Source organism: Ictidomys tridecemlineatus, chromosome 9, assembly GCF_052094955.1.
Source record: "Ictidomys tridecemlineatus isolate mIctTri1 chromosome 9, mIctTri1.hap1, whole genome shotgun sequence".
Lineage (NCBI taxonomy): Eukaryota > Metazoa > Chordata > Mammalia > Rodentia > Sciuridae > Ictidomys > Ictidomys tridecemlineatus.
Genome location: NC_135485.1, coordinates 77,505,460 through 77,528,125, shown reverse-complemented (window position 1 = coordinate 77,528,125; position 22,666 = coordinate 77,505,460). Strand labels below are relative to the sequence as shown.

Here is a 22,666-nt window from a genome sequence, read left to right as displayed (position 1 = left end):
TGAGGATCTTGTGGCAACCTAGGTCCCCAGCTGAGGGGACAGGCCAGCAGGCGGAGCGCGCGGAGGGCACCGCCCCCAGCAGGCCAACCCTAAAGGGGAAGCGGAGCCGTCGCCAGGGAGACGGGGGCGGGGCCTATGCAGGGCGGGAACTTTGAGCTGTGATCGCGGGGAGCTCCGAGGGGGAGAAGCCCGGAAGTAGCGCCCGCGGGACTGGAGGTCCCGGATGGAGGGTCCGGCTCGCGGGGTCGGTGACAGGAGAAGGTGCGCTGCTGGGAGCCGCCCCGGTCTAGGCGCCCACACGAGGGGGGACCCGGAGGACTCTGCCGCCGCCCTGGAGCCTCGGTCCCGGCTGTCTGTCCCCTGGAGCCGCTGGGGCGGTCCCCTCAGCGCCCACCGCGGACCCCGCGGTCCCGGTTCTCACCTGAGGGCCCTCCTCCGCGGAGCTGCTGGTCACAGCGGGTGAGTTTGATCTGCAGGGTCCTGTTCAGGACGCGGTGGCCTCAGCAGTGTGGCCTGCGCCGTGGACCTCAGAGGAGAAGAGGTGGCCTGACCCGCAGGCCCCTGGAGAGGGGAGGGCGACGGGGGAGCCCAGGTGACCTGGGGGCAGGAGGTGGTTTAGAAGGGAGACCCGCCCAGGGGTGTCAGGTGTCTCTGACTCTGTGTCCTTTTGTTTTCCTGTGGCACCTGTGGGTTTTGTTTTAAGTCCTCCCTTTAAAAACCCTTTCGTGTTTACTTCCTGCTCCTGTTGAACACTGGGAAGAGATCCTAAGGTCTTTTAAGGATTCTACAAAGCAGTGTAGTTCCTGGAAGTGCCATGGAAAGAGCAGCGACTTTGGGTAGGAATCAAGGGAGTGAGTCCTGCGGGCTCCAGTTTCTGCACTGTGTGTGAGAGAGTTGCCTGAGGACAGTTTTTGCAATATGTGCCATGGGATGATTCCCAGTGATGGCGGTTGATTGCTAAAATGTGTTGTTTGCATGCTTGGTTTCAGACACTAGCCTAAGCACTGATTCCTTTAGGAAACTCCATGGAAACCATGAGATGGATAGTCCTATTTCCTGATGCATGTTGTTGGAGGAGATATGCTTTCTTTCTCCTGTGACCAGGGGTTTGTATTCAGCTTGGCAGAGAATGGATTGGACACCATAAGGAATGTGAAGTAGCACGTGTTCTGACTGCTCAATGGACAGTTAAATCAGAACCTAGGACATGTGAGTCTATAAAAGAGTACAGTGTAAGAGGTTAGGGTTGCATTTTGCGTAATACAAGTTATTGACTTGAAGTTGCATTTGTTAATTTTAAAATATGGAAGGAAGTATGGAGGTTGGTCCACTTGAGGATTTATTCAATGGAATATCAGACTTTGTTTCTTTTTACTGGCACTGTGGAAATACGAATGATAACAAGTTGGTGACATCTTTCAGGTGGAAACATTGCCAGAGGAGGAGGTCATCAAGTTGGCAAAGAAGCCATTTTGTGAAGCACCTGTTGACTCAAGGCTTTTGATGATGAATTCACGTATGGAGACTTTAATTCTTCCTAGATATTTGCATTTGGTGAGTCACAGAAAGTATCTGAGTAGATAATTATTTGTAAGCATGTCCACAATAATCTCATGTAGTATGCATAAGAGAGTAACAGATCTCGGATGGGGAAAAATTGCCATTTCCTTTGTTGCATTGAAGAAAAGTAATCATGACACAATATTTTCTTTAAAATTTTTTTTTTTTTTTTGTCTTGAGGTATGCCACTGTGTTGACCAAGCATGATTGTTGGTAGGTAGGATAGCAAGAACTTGAATTCAGGGATTTGACTGTCATGTGTCCATCTGTTTTTCATTGATTTCTTTGAATAGATCCAGATTGGCAGCTGTCACAGTTTAGCTTTTGACTTTCCCAGCTGTGGGCATCCTGATGGCCCTCAACTCCCTGTCAACACAGACAAGTCTATAAGGAACATGAGGATAAATATCCCTATGCATGTCCCCTTGCTTAAGCAATATGTAGGTAAAGTACGACAGGTGGAATTTCTGGGTAAAAGAATGTCTGTTTACGTCTTTGACTAAGCAGTGCCAGGTGGCTCTTCTGAAGAGCTCAACCTGTCCATACATGGCCAGCATTCTCTTCTCTAGGTTTCTGACTTGTGCATGTTGAGTAGCTAGCATACTGTTTTTGTTGGTATATTTCTTAGTTTCTATTCTGATGCTTTTCATTGGGGGAATTCTCTCCCATGAAAATGAGCTTCCTCTGGATCCCCCTGCCCATTCCTCCGCTTGACCTTGTTTTCTTCTTATCGCACGTGTAAGTTCTCTGGGGATGTTGGATTGTTTGTCCATTATGAGACCAACACAGGCCCTCTAGAACTTTCAAACAATTAGTAAAATTCCTAAAGAGAAAGTGAACCCATTGTGCTAGCATTTTGGGAAGAAAAGTATTGGATGATATATTCAAAGCATGAAATTCTATTTTATTCTTTCCAAAATATCTCTGGGCAATGAAATGGAAGTCAGGGTATCTGAGGAAATGATCATCTGTTTCCAGTTTTCTGGGATTTGGTTTAAGTGGTCAAGTTGTGATATGTATTAATTCATGGATCCAATAGGGTGATAATTCTTTTAGGTTACCTTAGGTGCCTTCAAACTGAGGTTGTTGGCTGTCCTCAGGTTTCTGAGGAGAGCTAGGCATAGTTAGTGACATGGAGTCATGACAGTTGTTGGTAACCTGCAACCCTAGTGCAGTCTTGAAGAGGCAATGTGTCTGTCCCATTTCCAAACCTTCAGGCTCAATGTGCACATTTGAGAATGGTTCCAGCCATTTTCTCATCCCTTGGATCATTCCCCTCATATGTCCTGTGAGACATTTTCTATGTGAGGCTTGAAGAAGAAGAGACTATTCTGTAAAGAAAACATTGTGATCTGTGCAGTATAATATTGAATAAAGTCATTGAGAACTCAGAAATTCTGTTTAAAGATATTTGCATCTTAGCCAAATAAAATCTATTTCTAGGCATCCTGGTGAAGACAAGGATTTATCTTTATATCTACCATCATCTGTTTTTTTCGCTTGCATGAAGTTCATCAATTTACAGGCCGTTTTATCAGATGTGCATCTAGATCCCATTTAAATGACACACTTTTAAATGGTAGACCTTTTTACATGAGTGCTTTATCAAACACAGGTTTGGGCTCACGAGCCCATATATCAGTAGTTAGCTGGAACATGTTCTTCAGTTTGGCCTATCCCTCAGTATCCCCCGATGTCGTCTGTTCAATCAGCTTCATTCCTCCTGCTCCATCACTGGCTTTCATAGAAACCACATGCTGTTTATAAATCAGGGATTCCAGTCCTACAACATTGCATTCTTTGAGTATTTAAAGTAATCCAATTTTCACTTCACCATGCCTGACATCAGCAGTAACATTTATCAGCAAATGTTAGCTTTTCCAAGATGCAATTCTATGTGCTCCTCTCCCAAAGAGTCTTACTAGGCATATCGAATACATAATTATTAAGTAAAGGCTGTAATTTTTAAAATGTCATCCATTGTGCAGTTGACACATGTCTGAGATACTTTTTATTTTGGAGGAGGTATTATTTAATAGGGAATTTCAACAGCTACGTAATAGTGAAATGAGAAGTCTTGCATCCATTTTATTCCTTGTGTATGACGATTTTTATGAGTAAGGATAAGATACTTCCTTGTTCCAATGCAGATGATGCCCACTTCTGTGAATGTATGCGGAGAGTCACCTGCTACTTGGATGCTGGATATTGTGCTTGACACTAACATTGTACTTGGTAGGTGTCAGAAAGTCAATACTGAAGTTAAGCTCTTATGTTCTAGTAGCTGTGCTGAAGATCCTTGGTGTGCCACCTTCTGCAATCCATGCTGCTCTGTTCATGTTTCTTACTGACTTCCTGGTGATGAGCATCATGGTCTCCTGGTCTTTGAGAATGGCCAAACATTGCACTGTGAATGGGGAAGATGGGCATGTGGAAGGCTCCAGGGAGGAGGGATCATTGATCATGTACTCTAATCCATGTGACTGTTTAATGACCTGTTTTTTCTTCTTGGGTTTTAAGGGAGACAGTGCCCTCAAACACTTCTGTGCAGCTGGGAATGCAGGCTTCTGCTTCACCTTGAAGGACGCATTAATGATTTATTTCCAGAAGACACGAGAAGAGAGAAGTGAGCCTCTGGTATCATGCAGGTTCCTTGCATTGCCCATGGGTTAGAAGAGAGAAGAGTTGCTTCATGAGATTTGATCCCCATTTTCCTGAAAAGTTCCACACACGGGTGAGTCCCCAGCATGTTTAGAAATCATTTCAGATACCTTTCTGGACGGAATTGAATCAGAGCCCCTGATGATGTGGAAGAGCTAAAGATGGGTTTGCTATGAATTTTCTATTTCATTCATCAGGGCCTGAGTCAAGCCAGTCATTGTGCTGTCAGCACATGAGCTGCTGGTCAAATGTGAGGAAGTGGTCTTGCTTTATGAAAACACCACCCTGATTCAGTGAGCCAGAGGCAGCCTGCAGTCCCTGTTTTCCTGTAAAGGCAGATTGCTGTGGATGGCCTCTGGCCTCGTCATGCAGCCCTGCTCAGAGTAGGGGATTGAGGGTCCAGGCAGATCCCTAGTTCCTTTTAACCTTTATTGCCATTGGGCCACCCCAGGATTCTTGGACTCTACCTGGTCTTCTGGCCTGGGTCAGGGGATGTGAGGTTTGGAATCCCCCTCTGTGGCAGGATCCCAGGCCCCCCAGCCACTTGAGGACAGGCACAGCCTTCCCTAATTGTGTTAGAGGGGGAGACTTCTCCCACCCATCCTGATCCATGCTCATCCCACATTTTGTAGCTTGACACCTGAGGACCTTTATTCATTGACTTAGTGGTTAGTGATGATGGTTACTGAGACTAAGTGACTCTTTCAAGTCACATCACTTGCATGGTAGGGCTAGAGCATGGATCTTTCTAATTGATTTCATGGGACTCTCTCATGGAAACTGTGACTGCCTCCTAAACACACACTCTACATTTGGAGTGTCAAAATTCTTGGCACTGCCTCCTTGGCAAGTGTATCTTGTCTTCTACATGGGAATTTCACAATTTTTTTTTTTGTTTGTGGAGGTCATGCAGAAGTGATTTCATTTGAAATAGCCCAAAACAAAAAATACCAGTTGTCTTTTTCGCACATGGATGTGTGTAGTGAACATCTTTTTCTGTGTGCTTGCATGCGTTGCTCCTTTGAATTTGTTGAAGAATGGTTGGCTGGGGAGCAAGGTAATGAGAGATGGATATCAATGCTTGTCCAGTATTCTGAAGTGAAGAATGTATTGAGGATGTGAAGGCTTTTCTAGCCAGTTCCTATGGCTCAGTCAGGGATCAGTCAGAGGATTCTGTCTGGTAGACTCTTTGGAGTAGATGTCAAAATGGACCAGTCTTACTCTGTCCAGGACTGAATGCTGAGCTTGAGTGGCAGCTTCTTATCAGTTCAAGCACTTCCATGAGTCTGTCCTCTGTTCTCTTTGTTTGTTTGTTTTATTTTTTCAGTTTTCAGTGGACACATCTTTATTTTATTTTATGTGGTGCTGAGGATCGAACCCACTGACTTGCGCATGCCAGTCAAACATGTTACCACTTGAGCCACATCCCCAGCCCCCTCTGTTCTCTTTTTTCCCGAGCAGTTTCTAACAGGAAAGGAGAACAAACATTGAAAGTACGGGGATTGATTATGTATATCAATGTTATTTGAATCAACTTTGTATAATTCAAAATTAACTTTTTGCTAGTAAAATTTCATATGTTGAGGAAATAATGAAAATATTGGGGTTGGGGGATGAGGATGGGCAAATAAAATATTTTTGAGCACCAAGACCTGTTTTTTTTTTTTTAACTTAAATCATAAACTGCCTGAGGACCACAGCAAGTAGATATTTCCAGAGACAGTGGAAAGGTAGTAGCACATGAGGAAGGGTAGAGCTCTCAGATTGGGAAGAGGGGGCCGCTTCAGGACTCACCGGGCAAGGCACGAGGCTGCTGGCCATGGTACATGCCTGGGCCCACTGAGTGGGGACGATCCATGCTCTGTGTCCCTCTACCCTCCTCTGTAGCTTGTGTTGGCAGCAGATCAGGGAATTGGGGTCAGAAGTGCTCCTAGTAATATAGGCACCAGCCCCCAGAGTGTGTTCCTAGCCCTTCCCCATCTGGCCTGACTTGGTGCTTGTGTTGATGCAGGGCTGAGACCCTACAGTCATCAGAGTGTGTCTGAGGTCCAGATCCACCCTGCATGGCCAACATGCTCAGACCTTCATCTGGGTCCTAGGCCTGCTACAACCAAACTCTGTCAACTGGGTGGCCAACAACAGAGGAAGGGCCTTCTCTCAAGCTCCAGGAGCTCAACACACAAGGTGTTGGGCGGTCCCACTGCCAAAACACCTCACAGGTTCCTAGGGGACTGTCCCCCAACTTTCCCAGCCCTTGCCCACTGTCCTATTGCTGCCCACGATCTGTGGTTCCCATATGGGCATCCCGTCCTGGCTCCAACCTCACATAGCCGGTATCCCCCAGTCTCCCTGGTATCTGGTCCAGACTCTCCTCTTCCTACAAGAATATCAGATATTGGATTTGGTCCCAGTTGATGCTGTGTTCCATCATGTGAGCTCCTAGCTTCATCACTGTGCAAAGACTCTTTTCCCACACAAGTTTGCACGACTTTTGGCTGGCTAAGAATTTTCAGGCTACACTTTTCTAATGAGTAAACTTTCCTTCCTTCTGATCTCCCACCAGTGAGCATTCCTCGCACCCTTGTCCTAGTTCCTTTATGGCAGTTTCCCTCCTTATGGCTGAGAGGACCTAGTGACCCCTGGATTCACACATTCTCCTTAATCACCAACACACTGCAGAATTCTCCAAAGGGCCATATATGCTCCTGGAAGTTGGTGGTGGAAATAGTTATCCATCCATTAATCACTCCCTCACTCACTAATGTCCTTGTGTCCTTGAGAAAGGCTCTCCCTTTCCTGGTTTTCCTGAATAGAAATCCTCTTGCCTCTTGGGTGAATAGGGTTATGGGTTGTGCAGAGGGTGTTGGTCCACTGAGCATCTTAGAGACTGTCCTTTATGGAGCCTAATGATCTTCATTGGGGAATGAGGCCAGGGTCCTAACTGTGGTTAGTGTGAGGACACACTGGGTTCAGAGAGGGAAAGAAGGACAAGGGAAACTCAGATGTCCCTTCATGGCCCCTGGAGTTAGAGGACTTACCTCTTTGCACCTGGGATGAGGAGACCTCATTTCCTCAAGGACACGCACACTCGGACGTTAATCTTGAGTGTGGGTTCCTTTCTGGGGTCCAGGGCTGTTGTTAGCCACCAGGAATGACAGTGCTCTCCATGCTGATTGGAGCCATTTTTGCCAGGAAAGAGAGCCCGTGGTCACGCCTTGTGCAAAGCATCCCACGCCAGGGGCTCCCATCCCTACATTCCTGTCCTGAAAGGAAGCCACTCAGAGGCAAGGTGGGTCCAACCACCTCCCATGTGTTCACTCATCTCTGTGTTCCAGCATCACCCAAGTTAACAGTCCTGATGGGATTGGATGTGTCTCAGAATGTCACCCTCATGAGCTCTACCCTGCTACAGCTGCAGTTCTGCAGTGGGAGAAACTCAAAACCTCAAAACACATGCACATGAAAGAAAAGAGCAAGAGCCAGAGCCCAAACAGGCCAGGTGTGGCAAAGACAGCTGGAGTGCCTAGGTTGGGACTCAGAATTATGTCAGTGGGGTGGCATTGCTGCTGACACCAGCATGATAACAGAGAGCCAGCCCTTCTCCATTTGGGGAAGGCAGCAGAAATTGAGAGGCAGGATTGAGTTTGGCCCTAGGAGGAGGTTGGGTAAGAGGCCAGTATGGGTTGGAGGGCCTGGGCAGATAGAGAGAGGCCAGGGCACACCCCAAAGCCTGGAGACTGCATTTGTTGTCCAGGGTTGTGAAACACCATCTCCCCTCTTACTCACAACTGAGAGCAAGGGGCATTGATGAGTTCAGTTTGTGTGTGGCTGCATCCAAGGTGGCTTGGCTAGGCACCTCTGTTTCCTCTTCTCAGGAGGCTGGGAGTCCAGGCTTCACTGAGGCTCGGCTGGGAGGATCGGACTCTGAGTTTATGCCAGTGTTCCTGGTAGGATCCATGTTGGCTGAGCCTCAGTGTTTTTGTAATGAGAGGATGGGTGACTGTCATGTCTTTATCACAGGACACACTTGCTAAATGGATTTGTTTGCTCTGAGGAGGAAAGAGAGAGAGGGGAGTGTTGCTGGAGACAGGGATGCAGACAGGGGTCATGGACTTGGCATAACTCAGTCTTGGAGGTGATATCCCATCACCTGTACCCACTTCAATTCTTATGAATCCAGAGGCTGAGCCCCCTTGAGGTGAGGGGTGAACCGGTTCTGGGCAGCAGGATGCTGTGGTACCTTGGAGTCTCTGTGAGACCCCAACACTAGACACACTTGGCCCTTTTGAAATCTTAGGAGAAGCCTTGGGAAGTTGTATGGCAGAGGGGAGCAGCCTCTGCATCTCAGTCCCCTCCAACTTGCCATGGTGTAGAGAGGGAACTGCAGCCACGATGGGACGGACATTGGCCACGTCCCTGTGTGGGACACAGGCCTGATTGAGTTGGGGTGCATTCTTTGTCTCTCTCCTTCTTGTGATTGTCCCATCTCTACATTTGTGCTTTAGCCACCTGTGAGTCCCATCTCTGGTTTCAGGAGAATAGAGGATGTTATGGGCCAATAGACACAATAAACCCTAGAGATTAGATGCTACCCTACTTTCCAGAAAAGACTGGGCACAGCATGAGTTGCACATTAATGGGACCAGGGTCCAAAAGCTGCTGAGAGGGAAGGACTGGTTGTGAATGCATTTTTGAAGGCTCCAAGCTGGAACTCTAGTGGCACCAAGCAGGGCAGATTTTGGTGGGGATGTTTGGGTAGTTGTTGGTGAACACCTGCGCACCTGAGATGGGTAGGCATGGAGGAGAAATCAGCAACCCATAGGGCTTTTGAAAGTGGTCTTATGTGAAAAGAGGCTCAGGTATGGGCACAGGAAATGACATCATTGCCTTGACAATGGATCAAACAGAACATGGAACCCTGGTATCCAGGCACCCACTTAACTGACCAAGCCATCCGAGCTCATTTGGTTGGAGAAACTGGAGTGAGAAGGATGTTCTCCTGTGGTTGCAAACAATGCCGAGCCTCAGGCTCCCAGGAATCTCAGGGGGGCCAACTAGCCCTTTTGTGGATGCACTGGGTGAGGCTTCATCTTAGATGCCAGAGCCTCTGGAGATTGTCGCAGAGGAGCTCAAGAGTAACAGTAAGTAGCACAGGGCAGGTGAGCCCAGCAGGCCCTCTAGTCTGATCCCTGATGAATGGCCCAGGACTCCTATTCTGACTCTGTATGTGTGTGTGTGTGTGTGTGTGTTTGTACTGATGGGAACTGTCCCATTGTGCTTTGACTCTAGTGTATTGGCACAAGTCATTTTTCTGTTTGTCACCATTTCCATTTTGAACCCACCATTCTTGGTCCCAACCCAGGGTGAAAATGATGAGAACACGGAGGAGCCCTTCAGGGTACAGAGCCTTGAACCTTACAGGCAGGACCAGCTTAGGAATGAGCTCCTGCCTGTCATTTGTGGGAGAAACCTACATTTCAGCAGCAACATGGGGTTAATCTCCTGGGATTTCATCCCCACCCAGCAGGTGCTGGATCTTTTTTTCCCAAGGTAAGCACCAGACCACCAAGCCCAAGTGTGTAGCCCCCTCATGCCTGTCTTGCGGCTGCCATGTGCCTCTCAGGGACCCAAAGGTTTGTGATACCTAATGAGATAGAGGACCACACTCATAGTGGAATGTCAGCCCCAAATGGGACGAGTCCTGGAGGTGCCTGCCACAGCCTTGCAAGGGGAGTGAACTCACCTCTCAGGCAGAGAAACCATCCTGACTCCAGCTGATCCACAGAGGTCCGTGGAGCAGTCCCCACACAGTGAGCACCACAGCTCAATGGTGTGCACTGAGCTCATTCCCAGGTGGACTCAGCGAGGCCAGGTGGTCTTTCTGGTGTGATGTTGGCTTTGTGAAGAACGTAGATCTGTGCCAGAGGCGTCTCAAAACTCGGGCCTTGTTAAAGCACTTTTGGGTTAATAAAGACATGTTAGTTTCTATAGTGGGACAGAGCGTCCTAGCTGGGTCATAGCTGGACAGGGGCTTTGGACATGGCAGCTCCCACACCCAGAGATATGTGGGAATCAGCAGTTTGGGCTCATTCACTGATGAACATGGAGAAAGCACCCACTGTGTGAAGACACGTTTCCAGTCACGTTTCATAATTCAGTGAAAAATGGGGTGCAAATGACTGCCATTGTGTCCCCTTTCATGGGGGTCAGCCTCAAACCGCAGGTGCCATGAGTACATATCCTACATGTGACTGCATCCCTGATTCCATGGGGCATAACTGCACGTTGTCCTCTTCAGTGACTATGGTGGACCCTTGGACCAACTTCAACATGGAATGGGCTTGGGGTCAAGAGGGTGGGCTCCTGTTTCTAGAGTAGGGACCTGCAAGGTGATTTGACTTTGGAAGGCTGAGGAAAGACTGCTCTCCCTAATTCAGTTTTCTGCCTGCAGTGTAAGGTGTGGGGCTTCAACAGTAGGAGGGGTAAGGCAGGGAGTTGTAGGTAGTCATGGTCCTCTGGGGAAGGCCCTGGGATAATGGATCCCCTACTCTACACCTCCCTGTCCTCCCTCAGGGCCACAGAGATGTGGTCTGCACTCATGGGAAAAGAGAGGTCCACCGCTACTCAGGGGGACTCAGTGAGAGCTCACAGAGAATGAGGTAGCATTGCAGCCCTCGCCAGGGGAGGAGGTGTCTCTTGAGCCCTGAGAAGAGTGGGCAGGAGGACAGACACTCCCGGAAGGTGCATTCCAGGTTGGAGAGCAGGTAGCCAAGAGGAAGTAGAGTGTCAGGCCTGCCCAGAGGAGGGGAGAGCTGGTCATACCATGAATCTAACGCTCCTTCGTTGAAGGTTCTTTGCCTAGCGACCTGTCCTGTCCCTGCCTGAACAGCCACTGTGTCTTGCCTGAGGTGGACTGGTGTGTTCAGAACCAGGGACGGTTCAGGAGGGTAGGGTCAGAGGTTTGCTCTGGAGGCCATGGCGAAGGCAAGGCCAGGGTTTTGCTGACTCCACACCTGCCTCCCCACAGTGCCTCATCTTCTTTCCTGGGGACCTGGGTGAACTTCCACACTGAGGCTTCCCATCAGCCTCCAGGCTCTCTGAGTCTGCAGCAGCTGCTGCCGTATGTGTGGCTCCTCCTGAGTGGCTTTAACCTGGAGCACCAAGCACACCACCTGCTGGCCCCAACTGAAGATGGTATATCAAGCCAGGCAGAGCCTGAGAGCCAGGTGGACTGTGGTGAGTACCTAAGGGTATATGAGGAAAGGTTCGACTGTTGTTCCACTGCAGGGAGTCTGTATGCCTGGTGTTGGGTTGGAAATTAGGATAAGCCTTTGTCCATTCAGGAAGTGACCCTAGTCTGAAAAGAGGTCCTGTGTGGGCTAAGGGCCTGAGTTCTTCCTGGCAGCAGGGGTATTGTCTGTCTGTGTGAAGGTCAGGGCAAGGCAGTCATGTTGGCATCTTTTCTCCTCTAGCTACAAGCTCAGTTCCTGTCACGGCTCCTAAGCCAACCCCAGAGCCAGAGCCTTCTCCCAGGGAAGGGGCAGAGCTGGATTCCAGGACATCAGGGGTCTCCACTCAGTACTCCCCATGGCCCAAATATACCAATCCGATGAGAGGCAGGTGCGTCATTCGCATCTACCTGGAAAACGAAAGGACAACACAGTATAGGAACATCCTGGTGAGTCTTCGAGAAGGGGAGTCTCCTGGGAGCCCACAGTGGGGAAGACCGAGCCCACAGCAAACACTTTGGACTAGGCCTGTCTTCTTGAACTGGAGCTTCTGGAAGGCCAGGAAGGAGAGCAGAAAGTGAGGAAGAGAGAGGCGGGAGAGCAGCAGCATGCCAGGTCTGGGTGCGAGTGGGCCTGCGTGTTTTGGGGTGTGCAGGTCAGAAGTGCAGGAGTGAGTGCTGGGTTCAGAGGAGGTCAGAGAAATATAGAGGGTACAGGCCATCCTCTACTGATCTTGGTATTGAGGAGGAGTATATTGAACCTTGGAGGTTGAAGCAGAGGAGTTGGCAGTCATTTTCTTGTGTGTGGGAGGGGATATGTTGCTGGTTGAAGGGAAGGGAGCCATTGTAGAATGATTAGGGTGGGTAGGTGTGGGTCACAGAGAACTGGGGGCCTTGGAGGGGCCCATTAGTGTCCTAGTTTGCATGTATATGAATAGAGATTTAGCAGGTCTCTCTGCAGGATCTTCCTGGGTGTGGAGTATCCATCATGAGACTCTGGTGTCCACCTCCAGGGGAGCCATGTTGAACCACTGCACCTGCTGGGTCCAAAACTCCTGACACCCCAGCAAGCACTGACACTCTCGAGCCCAGCAGCTTCCATGCCTATCATTAAAGAGTCCTAGTGTGTGTTGTGCCTGGGTGTCAAGACCAAAGCACCTAGGGTTTGTGCCTTGTCCACACAAAAATGCAGCTGCATCCCAGACCAGAGCAGGGATATGGAAGTCCACTGGACCATTCGTCCCATCTTGATGGGACTAGAATGTGTCTGTACAAAGCCTTTTGGTCCTTATTCTCTTGTCCCTGTAGGGCATAGCAGGTTGAAGCAAACTCTTGTACCAAGATTGGACTAGAGGCTCATAGGAAGACCCCCACATGATCACATGAAGGCCTCAGGTAGCAGGGTATCAAGATGGTGCCCTTGTGTTGAGAGCTCTCTTGTCTCTGATTGTCCTTGAGCACTGTCCTCTGGGTAGCTACTTCCAAATTTCCTCTCTGATGAGCTTTCTCCAACTCTGCTCTGGTGACCTCCCAGGACAGGACTCCAGTCGTCATCCGCAAGGCCTTAGATGTACACTTGCTCCAGCAGAAGGATCCAAAAAACTATGAGCTTCTGCATATTGTCTGGAACCATCAGAGTAAGTGGAACCATCAGAGGGTAGGGAGCAGTGAGTCACAGTGGGCTCACGATAACTGGGAGACAAAACACAGTGTGCGTTGGCCCAATGCCCAGGAAGAGTATGGTGGGACTTGTGCACAAAACAAAGTGTAATTATGGGGCATAAATCTGCAGGTTCTTCATGTTCCCCAGGGGCTGTGGACCTGCCTATCGTGTTCTTTCCTTGGCCTGAGGAGGCATTGCAAAGCTATTATCCACAAGGGGCCAAGAAGAGAGGCTTCTTTGTCTTGTGTCAAAGAAGACAGACAACCACAGGGTGCCTACTTTGGCAGCCTTTCCTGACCTAGATGAGTACATGAGAAAAGCAGTTCAATGAAGAATCATTTCTGGCTTCCAATCTTTCAATTCATTGCAAACTGAGTCCACTTAGGACCAGAGGCCATTTCTAGAGAGAAGTGTGTAGTAGAATAGAACCCTTCACAGCTTGTAGACTGTTCTTGGAGAGAGAGAGGGAGGGAGAGAGAGAGAGAGAAAGAGAGAGAGAGAGAGAGAGAGAGAGAGAGAGAGAGAGAGAGAGAGAGAGAAAAGAAGAAGAAGGAGGAGGAGGAGGAGGAGGAGAAGGAGGAGGAGGAGTAGAAAAATGAAAATAAGTTGAAGGAGAAGACCATGAATAAGAAGTTCAAGATGACTATAAGAAGAAGCATGAGGAGTAGATGAAGAAGAACAAGAACAAGAAGGAGGAACACAAGGTGAACAAGAAGTATAACAATACATTGATTAAAAATGTGAATGAGAATTATACTCATGAGCAGGAAATGCAGTAGTGGGGAACTCAAGAGAAATATATTGCTCTGGATGGCACAGCCCTGCTGTGGACATCCTCCACCCATGCTCAACACACCTCCAAACCATACCCCTCCAATTAGTGTAGCCCTGTATGAGTGGATGAATCCACTGGCAAGGTGGAGGTACCCACCATCAAATGCTTTTCCCCAAACCCACCTGTGATCATTGCTGCAGTGGGGAGAAAACCTTCAACACATGAGTCTTTGGTGACCAATCCAGATACAAAGTCTAGCTGTTTCTCTTTGTTGGGTCCAACGTGAACTAAGAGAGTCTGGGGTACAAGGGGCTATTTCCTTGAAAGGTGTTCCTGTACTGGACCTCCTGTGCATAGAGGGTCCTCAGGGAGGAATCAGTGGGGAGTCTTTGGTGCAACAGTAGCTGGATTCGGGGGCTCTCAGGTCTGTGTTAGACCTGAGCTGGCAGAGGCTCTCAGTTGTGGGGGATGTTGGGTAGTGTATTCCTTGAGTGTCACCTACCACACCTCTGCCCCTGCCTCTCTAGAGCTGAGGGTCCCTGCTGATGCGAAAGTATATTACGGCCTGATTGGAGGAGTGCATTATAACTTTCTTCTTCGGGAAACAGATGCCAGCAAGTCGTTGAAGGTCAAGCCAAAGGAGGTAAACAGTCACCTTCTTCAGTCTTTACTCCTGGTGCCACTCCACATCCTCCAAGGGGACAAGAACCTCAGGTTCTGGATGGATGTTGTAGAATGCCCACAGAGCCAACTGCCAGGCTGGGTGGGGTGCAGGTGCTGGGCTTTGCGGATGTTGTCATCCGCCACAGTTCTTGGAGCCTTCTGTGGCAGTGGCATCCAGGACCCCAGCAGCTGTGAGCAGCAGCTCTGCAGTGGCTGCAGGACCATTGCCCCAGGCCACCCAAAGCAATGAGTGGTGCATGAGAAAAGTCACCAGTAGCAGCTCCTCACTGCTTTACTCCAGCGAGCAGGTGGAAGACAACCGCTTTGTTTATGTCCTCCTAGAGGGACAGAGCCTGAGAGAGTCAAAGCGCATCCTGGTAAGCCCGACAGTAGGGCTGCCTCCTGGGTGTCCACACAGTGGAAGGCAGGAGACAGAGCCAACCCCGGGGCTGTGGTGGGAAATAAAGAAGAGAGAGGTCCATCTTAAGGGCTTGACCTGAGGAGGGAGAGCCTCAGCATGCCCAGCTCCAGTGGTGAGTGGGTGTGTGTAGTGTGGGTTTTGCAGGCCAGAAGTGCAGACGGAAGTTCTGTGGACAGATGAAGTCAGAGATATGTCCAGGGTGCAGGCTGCAATGCCTAGAACTTGGTATTCTCAATGAGTGAGATTGGAGCAGAGGAGGTGGCAGTGACTTGTCACATGTATAGGAGGGGATGTGTTCCTTGTAGCAGGGAAGAGAACCTCCTTAGCATGACTAGGTGTGGGAATTTGGGGTCGGGATCACCTGGGGGGTCATGCCAAAGCTTCGGAATGTTAGCCTTTGCATGTATGTAAATGCGGAGCTAAAGTGGTTCTTGGCAGAATTTCTATGGATGTGCAGTAGACACGCTAATGCTGCAGGTGTCCAGCTGCAGAGGAGACACGTTCAGTGACTGCCAGTACTGAGTCAAGTACATCATTACAACCAGACCCGCACCGAGCTTCCAGAGGCCAGGGCCTCTCAAGGCTATCATGAAGCACTCAAGTGCACCCTCTTGTATCTGAGTGTGTTTTGTGTAGTGGCAGTCAGGACCAAAATTTTCAGTGTGTCTGCCTCTTCCACCCACAAAGGCAGCCTGCACCCCAGAGCACACTTGGTGCGCAGATCCCTGGCCCATTGCTCTCGTCTCAGTGAGATGAGAGTGTGTCTGTGCATAGGCAGTTTGGTCCTTTGACCTGAGTGGAATGTGGCTCCCCAGGGGGAGGGGAGATGGCAGGTACAGGCAGATATTTGTACCAGGATTGTTCTAGTAGCACGTTGCAAGAACCCAGGGGGTATATGGAGGCTACACTCAGGTAGCAGGATAACAAGATTGTGCCCTTGTATATGTAGCTGAGATTTCTCCTGAATGTTTGACTACAGTCTTCTGGGTAGCTCCTCTAAAAGCCATTCTCTGATGACATTTATCCCACCCTGATCCAGGTGACCTGTGTGGATACGGTGACGAGCCTCATCCGAAGGGCCTTGGACCAAAATTTGTTGCAGCAGGAGGATGTGGACAACTTTGAGCTGCTGAGAATGATTTCTGAGAATGAGAGTAAGTAGGACAATCAGACAGTGGGGAGACATGATCCAGTGTGGGCTCAGGATAACTCACAGCCAAGAGAAAGTGGGCCTTGGCCACAAAATACCAAAGTGTTGTGGGCCTGGTTCAGGAGACCAAGTGCAGTGATGGGCGTGTTCAATGTGGAGGTGCTCAATGAGGCCCAAGGGGGTTGCTGAACCTCCCTAAATGTGTTCTCCCCTGGACCTGGTCTGGCAATGCGAAGCTAATATCCATGAGGGCAAGGCAGAGAGAGGCTCAATCCATCATCAGTTTGCTTTATGGCTCACTGATAAGGATGCCTTCAAATGAAGAGGAGGAGAACATGGGTCCTGATTGGATCAGCATTGCTATGGACAGAAGCAGCACAGGTCCCAATCCATGGCCAGGATATGCCTACTCACAGGAATGTCAGGATTGCAGCAACTGGGAACAGGACTCAGTGAAGAGGAAGTCAAGGCTAGGGGACAGCCTGTTTGGGTTCTTTTGGGAACAATTTCAAGTCCTCTGTGCTTGGGTGCCCATCTCCTGAAGATATCAGAATGGCCAGGTTATTATTCCTTCCAGCAACAAAGAAGGGCTCTGAAGAACAGAGGCCACAATGCTGAGCTGTCCACAATTCCAGTGCTCTTTCTTTTCTTGTGAGCCAGACACTCCTAGCCTTCACCATCCCAGCCTGTCCACAATAGAACCCACCATCTGTCAGGCACGTAAGTGAGTTTTCCAATTTTCCCACACCACCTCATTTGGGTTGCCTCTGTCTCACACATGAGGAAGACTGAGGTGCAAGGAGCTGGGCAAGGGGCAGTGTCTGCGAATCTCAGGGACTTGGGAGGCAGTGCAGGAGGATGGGGATTTCCAAACAGCCTCAGAAACTTAGGGAGACCCTGTACCCAAGTAAAAAGGCCTGGGAATGGTCTCAGTGCTTAAGTGCCTCTGGTTTTATCCCTGGTACAAAAATAAGCCAGTCAATAAGGAATTACCAAACTGAGAATCTACGAAGATGATTTCAGAAACAGACTTTCAACCCAAGCATCAGTTGAGAGCAGGCTCCAGACCAGGGGAGGTTTGTGTGTAACAGATGTCAAAAGGGAGGAATACGGGGGGCCTGGAACCCACTAGGTGTGATGGCATCTATGCCTTATGGCAGGAGGGTGGCAGTGATGCTGGCCCTCTCCTAGATTTTGAAAACCTTGTTTTTATTGGGGAAGCTTTATGGAGGTGGAATCTATTTTAGCAATCCTGGTCCAGATGAGGTGCAGACTTCCACAGGTAGAAGCCTATCCAGAATACGGTGTCTGTTAGGAAGTCTTTCCTGACTGTGACAATGACAAAGAAAGGAAGTCACTTGTCTTTGGTCTTGGTTTCACTCCTGGCCATTGATTGAGAACTGATTTCATCTTGGACTACTGAACAGAGGCTGCATCTGGGCAGAAGAGTGTGATAGATTTGAACTCCTCAGGACACCCCACCATTGCCAGAGATAGAAGGAGAAGGAGGAGGAGAAAGAGGACACAACTGAGTGGGGAGAGGATCACACGATGAAGAGTAGGAGGAAGAAGAAGAAAGAGAAGGAAGTGAACAGAAGGAAGGGTGGAGGGAGATACACAAGAAGAAGAACAAGAAGGAACCATGTAAGAACAAGAAAAGACCCAGAAAGAACTACAAGAAGATGCAGGACAGAAAGAAGAGCCAGAAGTAGAACAAGAACCAGAATACAAGTACCAAGCAGACAGCTCATGATGAGAAACAAGGGGAAGGAGAGCGAACCTAGAAAACAATAGAGTTCTCCAGGGCACCACCCTGCTGAAGTCCTCCCATGTCCATGCCCAACACACCTCTGATGGATACCACCTCCCCTCCGTGTAGTCATCCATGAGTGGATTCATCCAGGGCAAGGGGATAAATTTGCCCACCATCCAACGCTTCCCTGAATGCCCATGTGTGAGCATGGCTGCCCTGGGGAGAAAGGCCTAAGCACAGGAGCCTTTGCCAATCCTGATGCAGAGCCTAGCAGTGTCCCTTTGGCAGATCCAACCTGCACTGAGAAGTTCTGGGCCCAAGGTGCTGTTTCCATTGCCAGGTGCTCTTTTGGTTTAGAATTTTGTACATCATCTTCTCCAGGGATGAATCACTGAGGGAGTCTTTGGTGGCACTGTAGCTGGATTGGAGGGCTCTCAATTCTGGTGCAGCCTCGCCCTGGTGGAGACTCTCAGGGGTTGTGTGTGTTTTGTGGTAAAATCCTTGAGTGCCATTTAACAATTCTCTCCACTTTGCTCTGCAGAAATCAAGGTCCCTGACCACTCACTCATGTATCAGTCCATGAATCCGCGGATAAAATATTTCATCGTGAGGAAATGCCCCGAGTTCAAGAGAAAGGAGGTAAACACCTACCTTATTCAAGCTGTACTTGTGCTGCCATTCCACTCCCACCTGGGGAAATAAGAAGCCTCAGCACCTGGACATATGTGCTAGAAGCCCATAGAGCCAACTGACAGGCTGGGGTAGCTTTCTGTTTCTGGGTTTGCTGATGTTCCATCCCCCACAGTTCTCAGAATCAACCTGCAAGTGCTCCAGGCCGCTTTTCCAGGGGGGAGACACCTGCTTAATTCATGTCCACTTAGAAACACAAAGTCCAAAGATGGCCAAGAAAGTCCTGGTAAGCCTGGGAGCAGGGGTGTCCCCTGGTGCTTACACCTGGGTGGGGAGCAGACACTGGTCCAATACCATTAACTACTCATGCCCTCTTGAATTTGGAGCTTCTGGATGATCAGGAGGATAGATGGGAATCAAGAAGGGAGAGGTCAGTGTGAAGGGCTGGAGCTGAGATGAGGGAGAGCAGCAGCTTGTCCACCGTCATGTCTGAGGGAATCTTTGTATCAGGTGGCAGCATGCAGTCCAGAAGGGCAGAGGCAGGTATGGGTGACAGATGAGAACAGGCCAAGACCTAGATTGCAGGTTCCACTCTATGGGATGCTAAGGTCTATGGAGGAGGACAGCAGTGTGAGGTTCTGCATGTTCCTTGAACAAGGAGCTGAGAGGGTCTCTCTGCAGAGTCAGTATGGATGTGGAGCAAGCACACTAAATGTCCAGGTAACCCAGTGACCACCCTTGCTGGATGAGGTGCCCTCCTACACCCCAGCCAGCACTGAGCCTCTGGAGGCCAGGAGCTCTCATGGCTATCTTTTGTCACTCCTGTGTGTGGTCATGTTCCTGGGTCTGATTTGGGCCCTGGCAATCCAGACCAAAGCCTGTAGGTTTTGTGCCTAGGCCATTCCCAATGCCGCCTGCATCCTCGGGCGGACCTGGGATCTTGGAGGCTATTGTCCAATTCCTCTCAACTTGTGGGATGAGATTGCATCTGTATGCAGGTAGTGGGGTCCTTTCACTTCTAGAGGAGTGCAGCTCCACAAAGAGCAATGGCAGGTCCAAGAAGTCCTATGTACAAGGATTGGGCTAGTAGCCTATGGGAAGAGCCCATGCGATGAGCAGGAGGTCAGCCTCAGGTAGTAGGGTCATGGATGTTGCCCTTGTATTTAGAGTGGAGGTGCCTCCAGAATGCCCCTGCCCACTGTCCTTGAGTAGTCACTTCAAGGCCCATTTCCTGAAGGCCTGTCTCCCATGCTGCTCCAGGTGACCTGCCAAGATCGGGCTCCTGTCGTCATCCACAGGGCCCTCGAGCTGCACTTGCTTACTCAGGAGAAGCCGGAGGATTATGAGCTGGGCCAAATCATCTCTCACCGTCACAGTAAGTGGGACAATTAGATGGCAGAGAGCAAGGGTCAGGATGTGGACTCAGGTCAACTCTTAGCACCAAAGTGTAGTCTCTGACCCCCAAGAACACTCCAATAGGTGTATTGGGTTCGTGCACAAAGCCAACTGCACTTCTGCTGGTGGAAGGTCTCGAGGTCCAATGGTATACCCCAGTGGATATTGTGGCTCCCCACCAGGTGCCTCCCCTGTACATGAACAGGCATCCAAACTGACATCTTTGAGGAGTGAGGAGGAAAGCCTCTTTCCAGGAGCAGTATGCTTTCATGGTCCGGGATAGGAGTGGTTTCAGAGGAACATGGAATGCATGGGCTAAAGAGGGAACTGGCATTTTGTGGACTGAAGCAGTAGGATTGAAAGCCTTCTGTGTGACCAGAAAACCACTGCCTTGGCAGAGCATTGCCAGGATTCTAGCAAGCAGTAACAGGATGAAATTGGGAAGAAAACACAGCCTGGGAGACAGCTTGAATCATCTGTCTTTGCATAAATTCCATGGTCTTCTGTACCTGAGTTCACTTGCCAAGGAGTGATCACAATAGCCAGGTTATGATCCCTAACTAAAGTCAGATGAGGGCTTCCTCAGCACGTAGCCACAAAGCTCATCTGATAATAATGCCAGCGCTTTTTCGTTGGTTGGTTGGTTGGTTTTTGTGAGCCAAACACCACAGCAGCCATTATCCCAGCCTATGTATGCTGAAGACCACCATCCCTATGAGTTCTAGAATCATTTGTCTCCTATCTTAACCTACTGTTAGGTTAGTAGAATCAATGGAAGAGGAAGTCTGTCTGGGGCCTTGGTAGCCTTAGAAATTCATAGCAGAGATCTTCACATCCAACCCAGAAGGGATGGAGAACAGGCTCTAGGTTAGAGGAGGGTGACAGGAAACACGTGTTCAGAGGAAGGAGAAGCAGGCTGTTGTATTCCCCCACTTGGGGTCATGGCACCACTGGATTATACACCATGTTGGAGGGAAGCATTCCCTTTGCTGGCCTTTGGAACCATTGTTCTCAATAGGGCAGCATTTGGAATGTGGCCTCCATTCTCAGAAGCCTGGTTCACATGGAGGCGGGCTCCACCAATGCAGAAGCATGGCTCTAATGTGGTATTTGTGCTGGTCAGCCTGTCCTCACTGTGGCCATACTTGAGGAATCCTAGGCCTTTTCTCTGGCTTTCACAACTTTCTCTTTGGTTGTGTACTGAGGCTGTCCATAAAGCTCTAGTGTGTGGCAGTGGAGAGCTCCTCAGCCCTTGCCAAACAGGCATAAACTGGGAGAGAGAGAACAAGGCTGGGAGAGAGGGAGAGAGAGAAAGATGGAGAAGGAGGACCTCTACTTGGAGAATGAGGGTTCAGTGGAGCCTACAGGAACAAGGTATTATTGCCCAGGGTGCACCCCTGTTTAGGTCTTTCTCCAACCGTGCTCAACCTTTCTTCCAGTCCTTCCCACCTCCCAGTAGTGTATTCATCTTGAATGAGAATTTTATGTTGACACCGGAGCACTCACCATCCAATGCTTCCCTCCAAACCTACTCATGAAGATGGCTCATGTGTGGACTGAATCTTCGGCACAGGAGCCTTTTGTGGGAGATTTCAGATGCAAACCCTAGTGGTGTACTTTGGCAGATGTAAGAGGACCTGGGATGTTCTGGAGTCCAAAGCCTTTGGTAGGAACCGACATTAGGTCTGTGGAAGTGCTCTGCCTAGTTCTTCCTCAGGGAGGACTGTGGAGGCTGTCTTGTTGGTATGGGTGCTGAATTGGAGAGCTCTCAGGTGTGTGACTCTGGCCTTTTCTGGCACAGGCTCTCAGATGTTGGGGTGTCCCAGAGAGCACCTCCTGAGCCACCTTATTTTGTACACCCCTCTCTCCCCAGAGCTGAGGATTCCAGCTCAGGCCAACGTATTTTATGCAAAGAACCCTCACATAAAACCCAACTTCGTGCTGAGGAAAAGGAGCCTCTCCCAAAAGAATGATGAGTGGATCCAGCCTCAACCTCTCTCTCATCCTACAAAGAAGGCTGCAGCCCTCCTGAGGATGCTTGCAAAACCATTCTGCTGCTGTGTGCCTGGGCAGGTCTGAGGCAGCCCAGGAATATTTACATTGATAATTATTTTCTTCAGTTTGTATCTATAGTTTGCCATTGTCCTTGACCTTGTTTAGTAACATAGTTGTTACTCTATCCTGTATTTGTTGTTTCCATTAATATATTATTATTTAAAAATATATATGTTTTTGTTACCTGATCTACTGTGATGATTTGAGTATACTAAATGTAGCAGTGATTCCTAAAGGACACATCCAAACCAACAGGAAGGAATGTTTTCTTATATTAGCAAGAAGTTTGGGTTTTAGGAGTTTGGCAGATGGCATTATCTGAGTCAGTTTTCCAATGGGGGCAATGAAGTATCGGCTATCATGGTACAAATACAAACAAAGACACACAAAGACACACTAGAGCGCACACACACACACACACACACACACACACACACACACTAGAGCACACACACTGACTGAGCGATAGATACACAGATGGAGTTGGTCTCTTCTGAAATACTTTGGAGATGTGGTTCTGATTTCTCCCATTTTGGAGTATTTTCCATTGATAAGGTGTCTTGCAAATGAATCCCATGTCTGAAGAAGACATGCATGTGTACTTCACATGCCACTTTCTACATAACCAGAAGGTCATGTCATGTAATATTTTTCATGCAGCTGTGTTTTCACTGTGAACCATCCCATGAGGTCAGCTGTGGAATTTTCCACT

General features: G+C 49.1%; 1 protein-coding gene across 10 annotated transcripts in view; it reads left to right on the top strand.

The window, feature by feature from the left end:
• Positions 1-22,143, top strand: part of LOC144366811 (uncharacterized) — a 35,636-nt gene extending 13,493 nt beyond the window's left edge. For 4 of the 10 annotated variants that reach the window (XM_078021630.1, XM_078021629.1, XM_078021627.1 and 1 more), the window contains 14 exons: positions 1,423-1,554; positions 3,711-3,795; positions 4,081-4,294; positions 9,584-9,771; positions 11,249-11,457; positions 11,694-11,899; positions 12,984-13,086; positions 14,415-14,530; positions 14,697-14,927; positions 16,011-16,125; positions 18,416-18,513; positions 18,680-18,790; positions 19,765-19,879; positions 21,773-22,143. In XM_078021630.1, the coding sequence (XP_077877756.1) occupies positions 4,253-4,294; positions 9,584-9,771; positions 11,249-11,457; positions 11,694-11,899; positions 12,984-13,086; positions 14,415-14,530; positions 14,697-14,927; positions 16,011-16,125; positions 18,416-18,513; positions 18,680-18,790; positions 19,765-19,879; positions 21,773-21,978 (1,740 nt within the window). In that variant the 5' untranslated portion in view covers positions 1,423-1,554; positions 3,711-3,795; positions 4,081-4,252 and the 3' untranslated portion in view covers positions 21,979-22,143. The other 6 variants (XM_078021633.1, XM_078021632.1, XM_078021631.1 and 3 more) reach the window with 6 other exon arrangements.
• Positions 22,144-22,666: the final 523 nt, after the last annotated feature.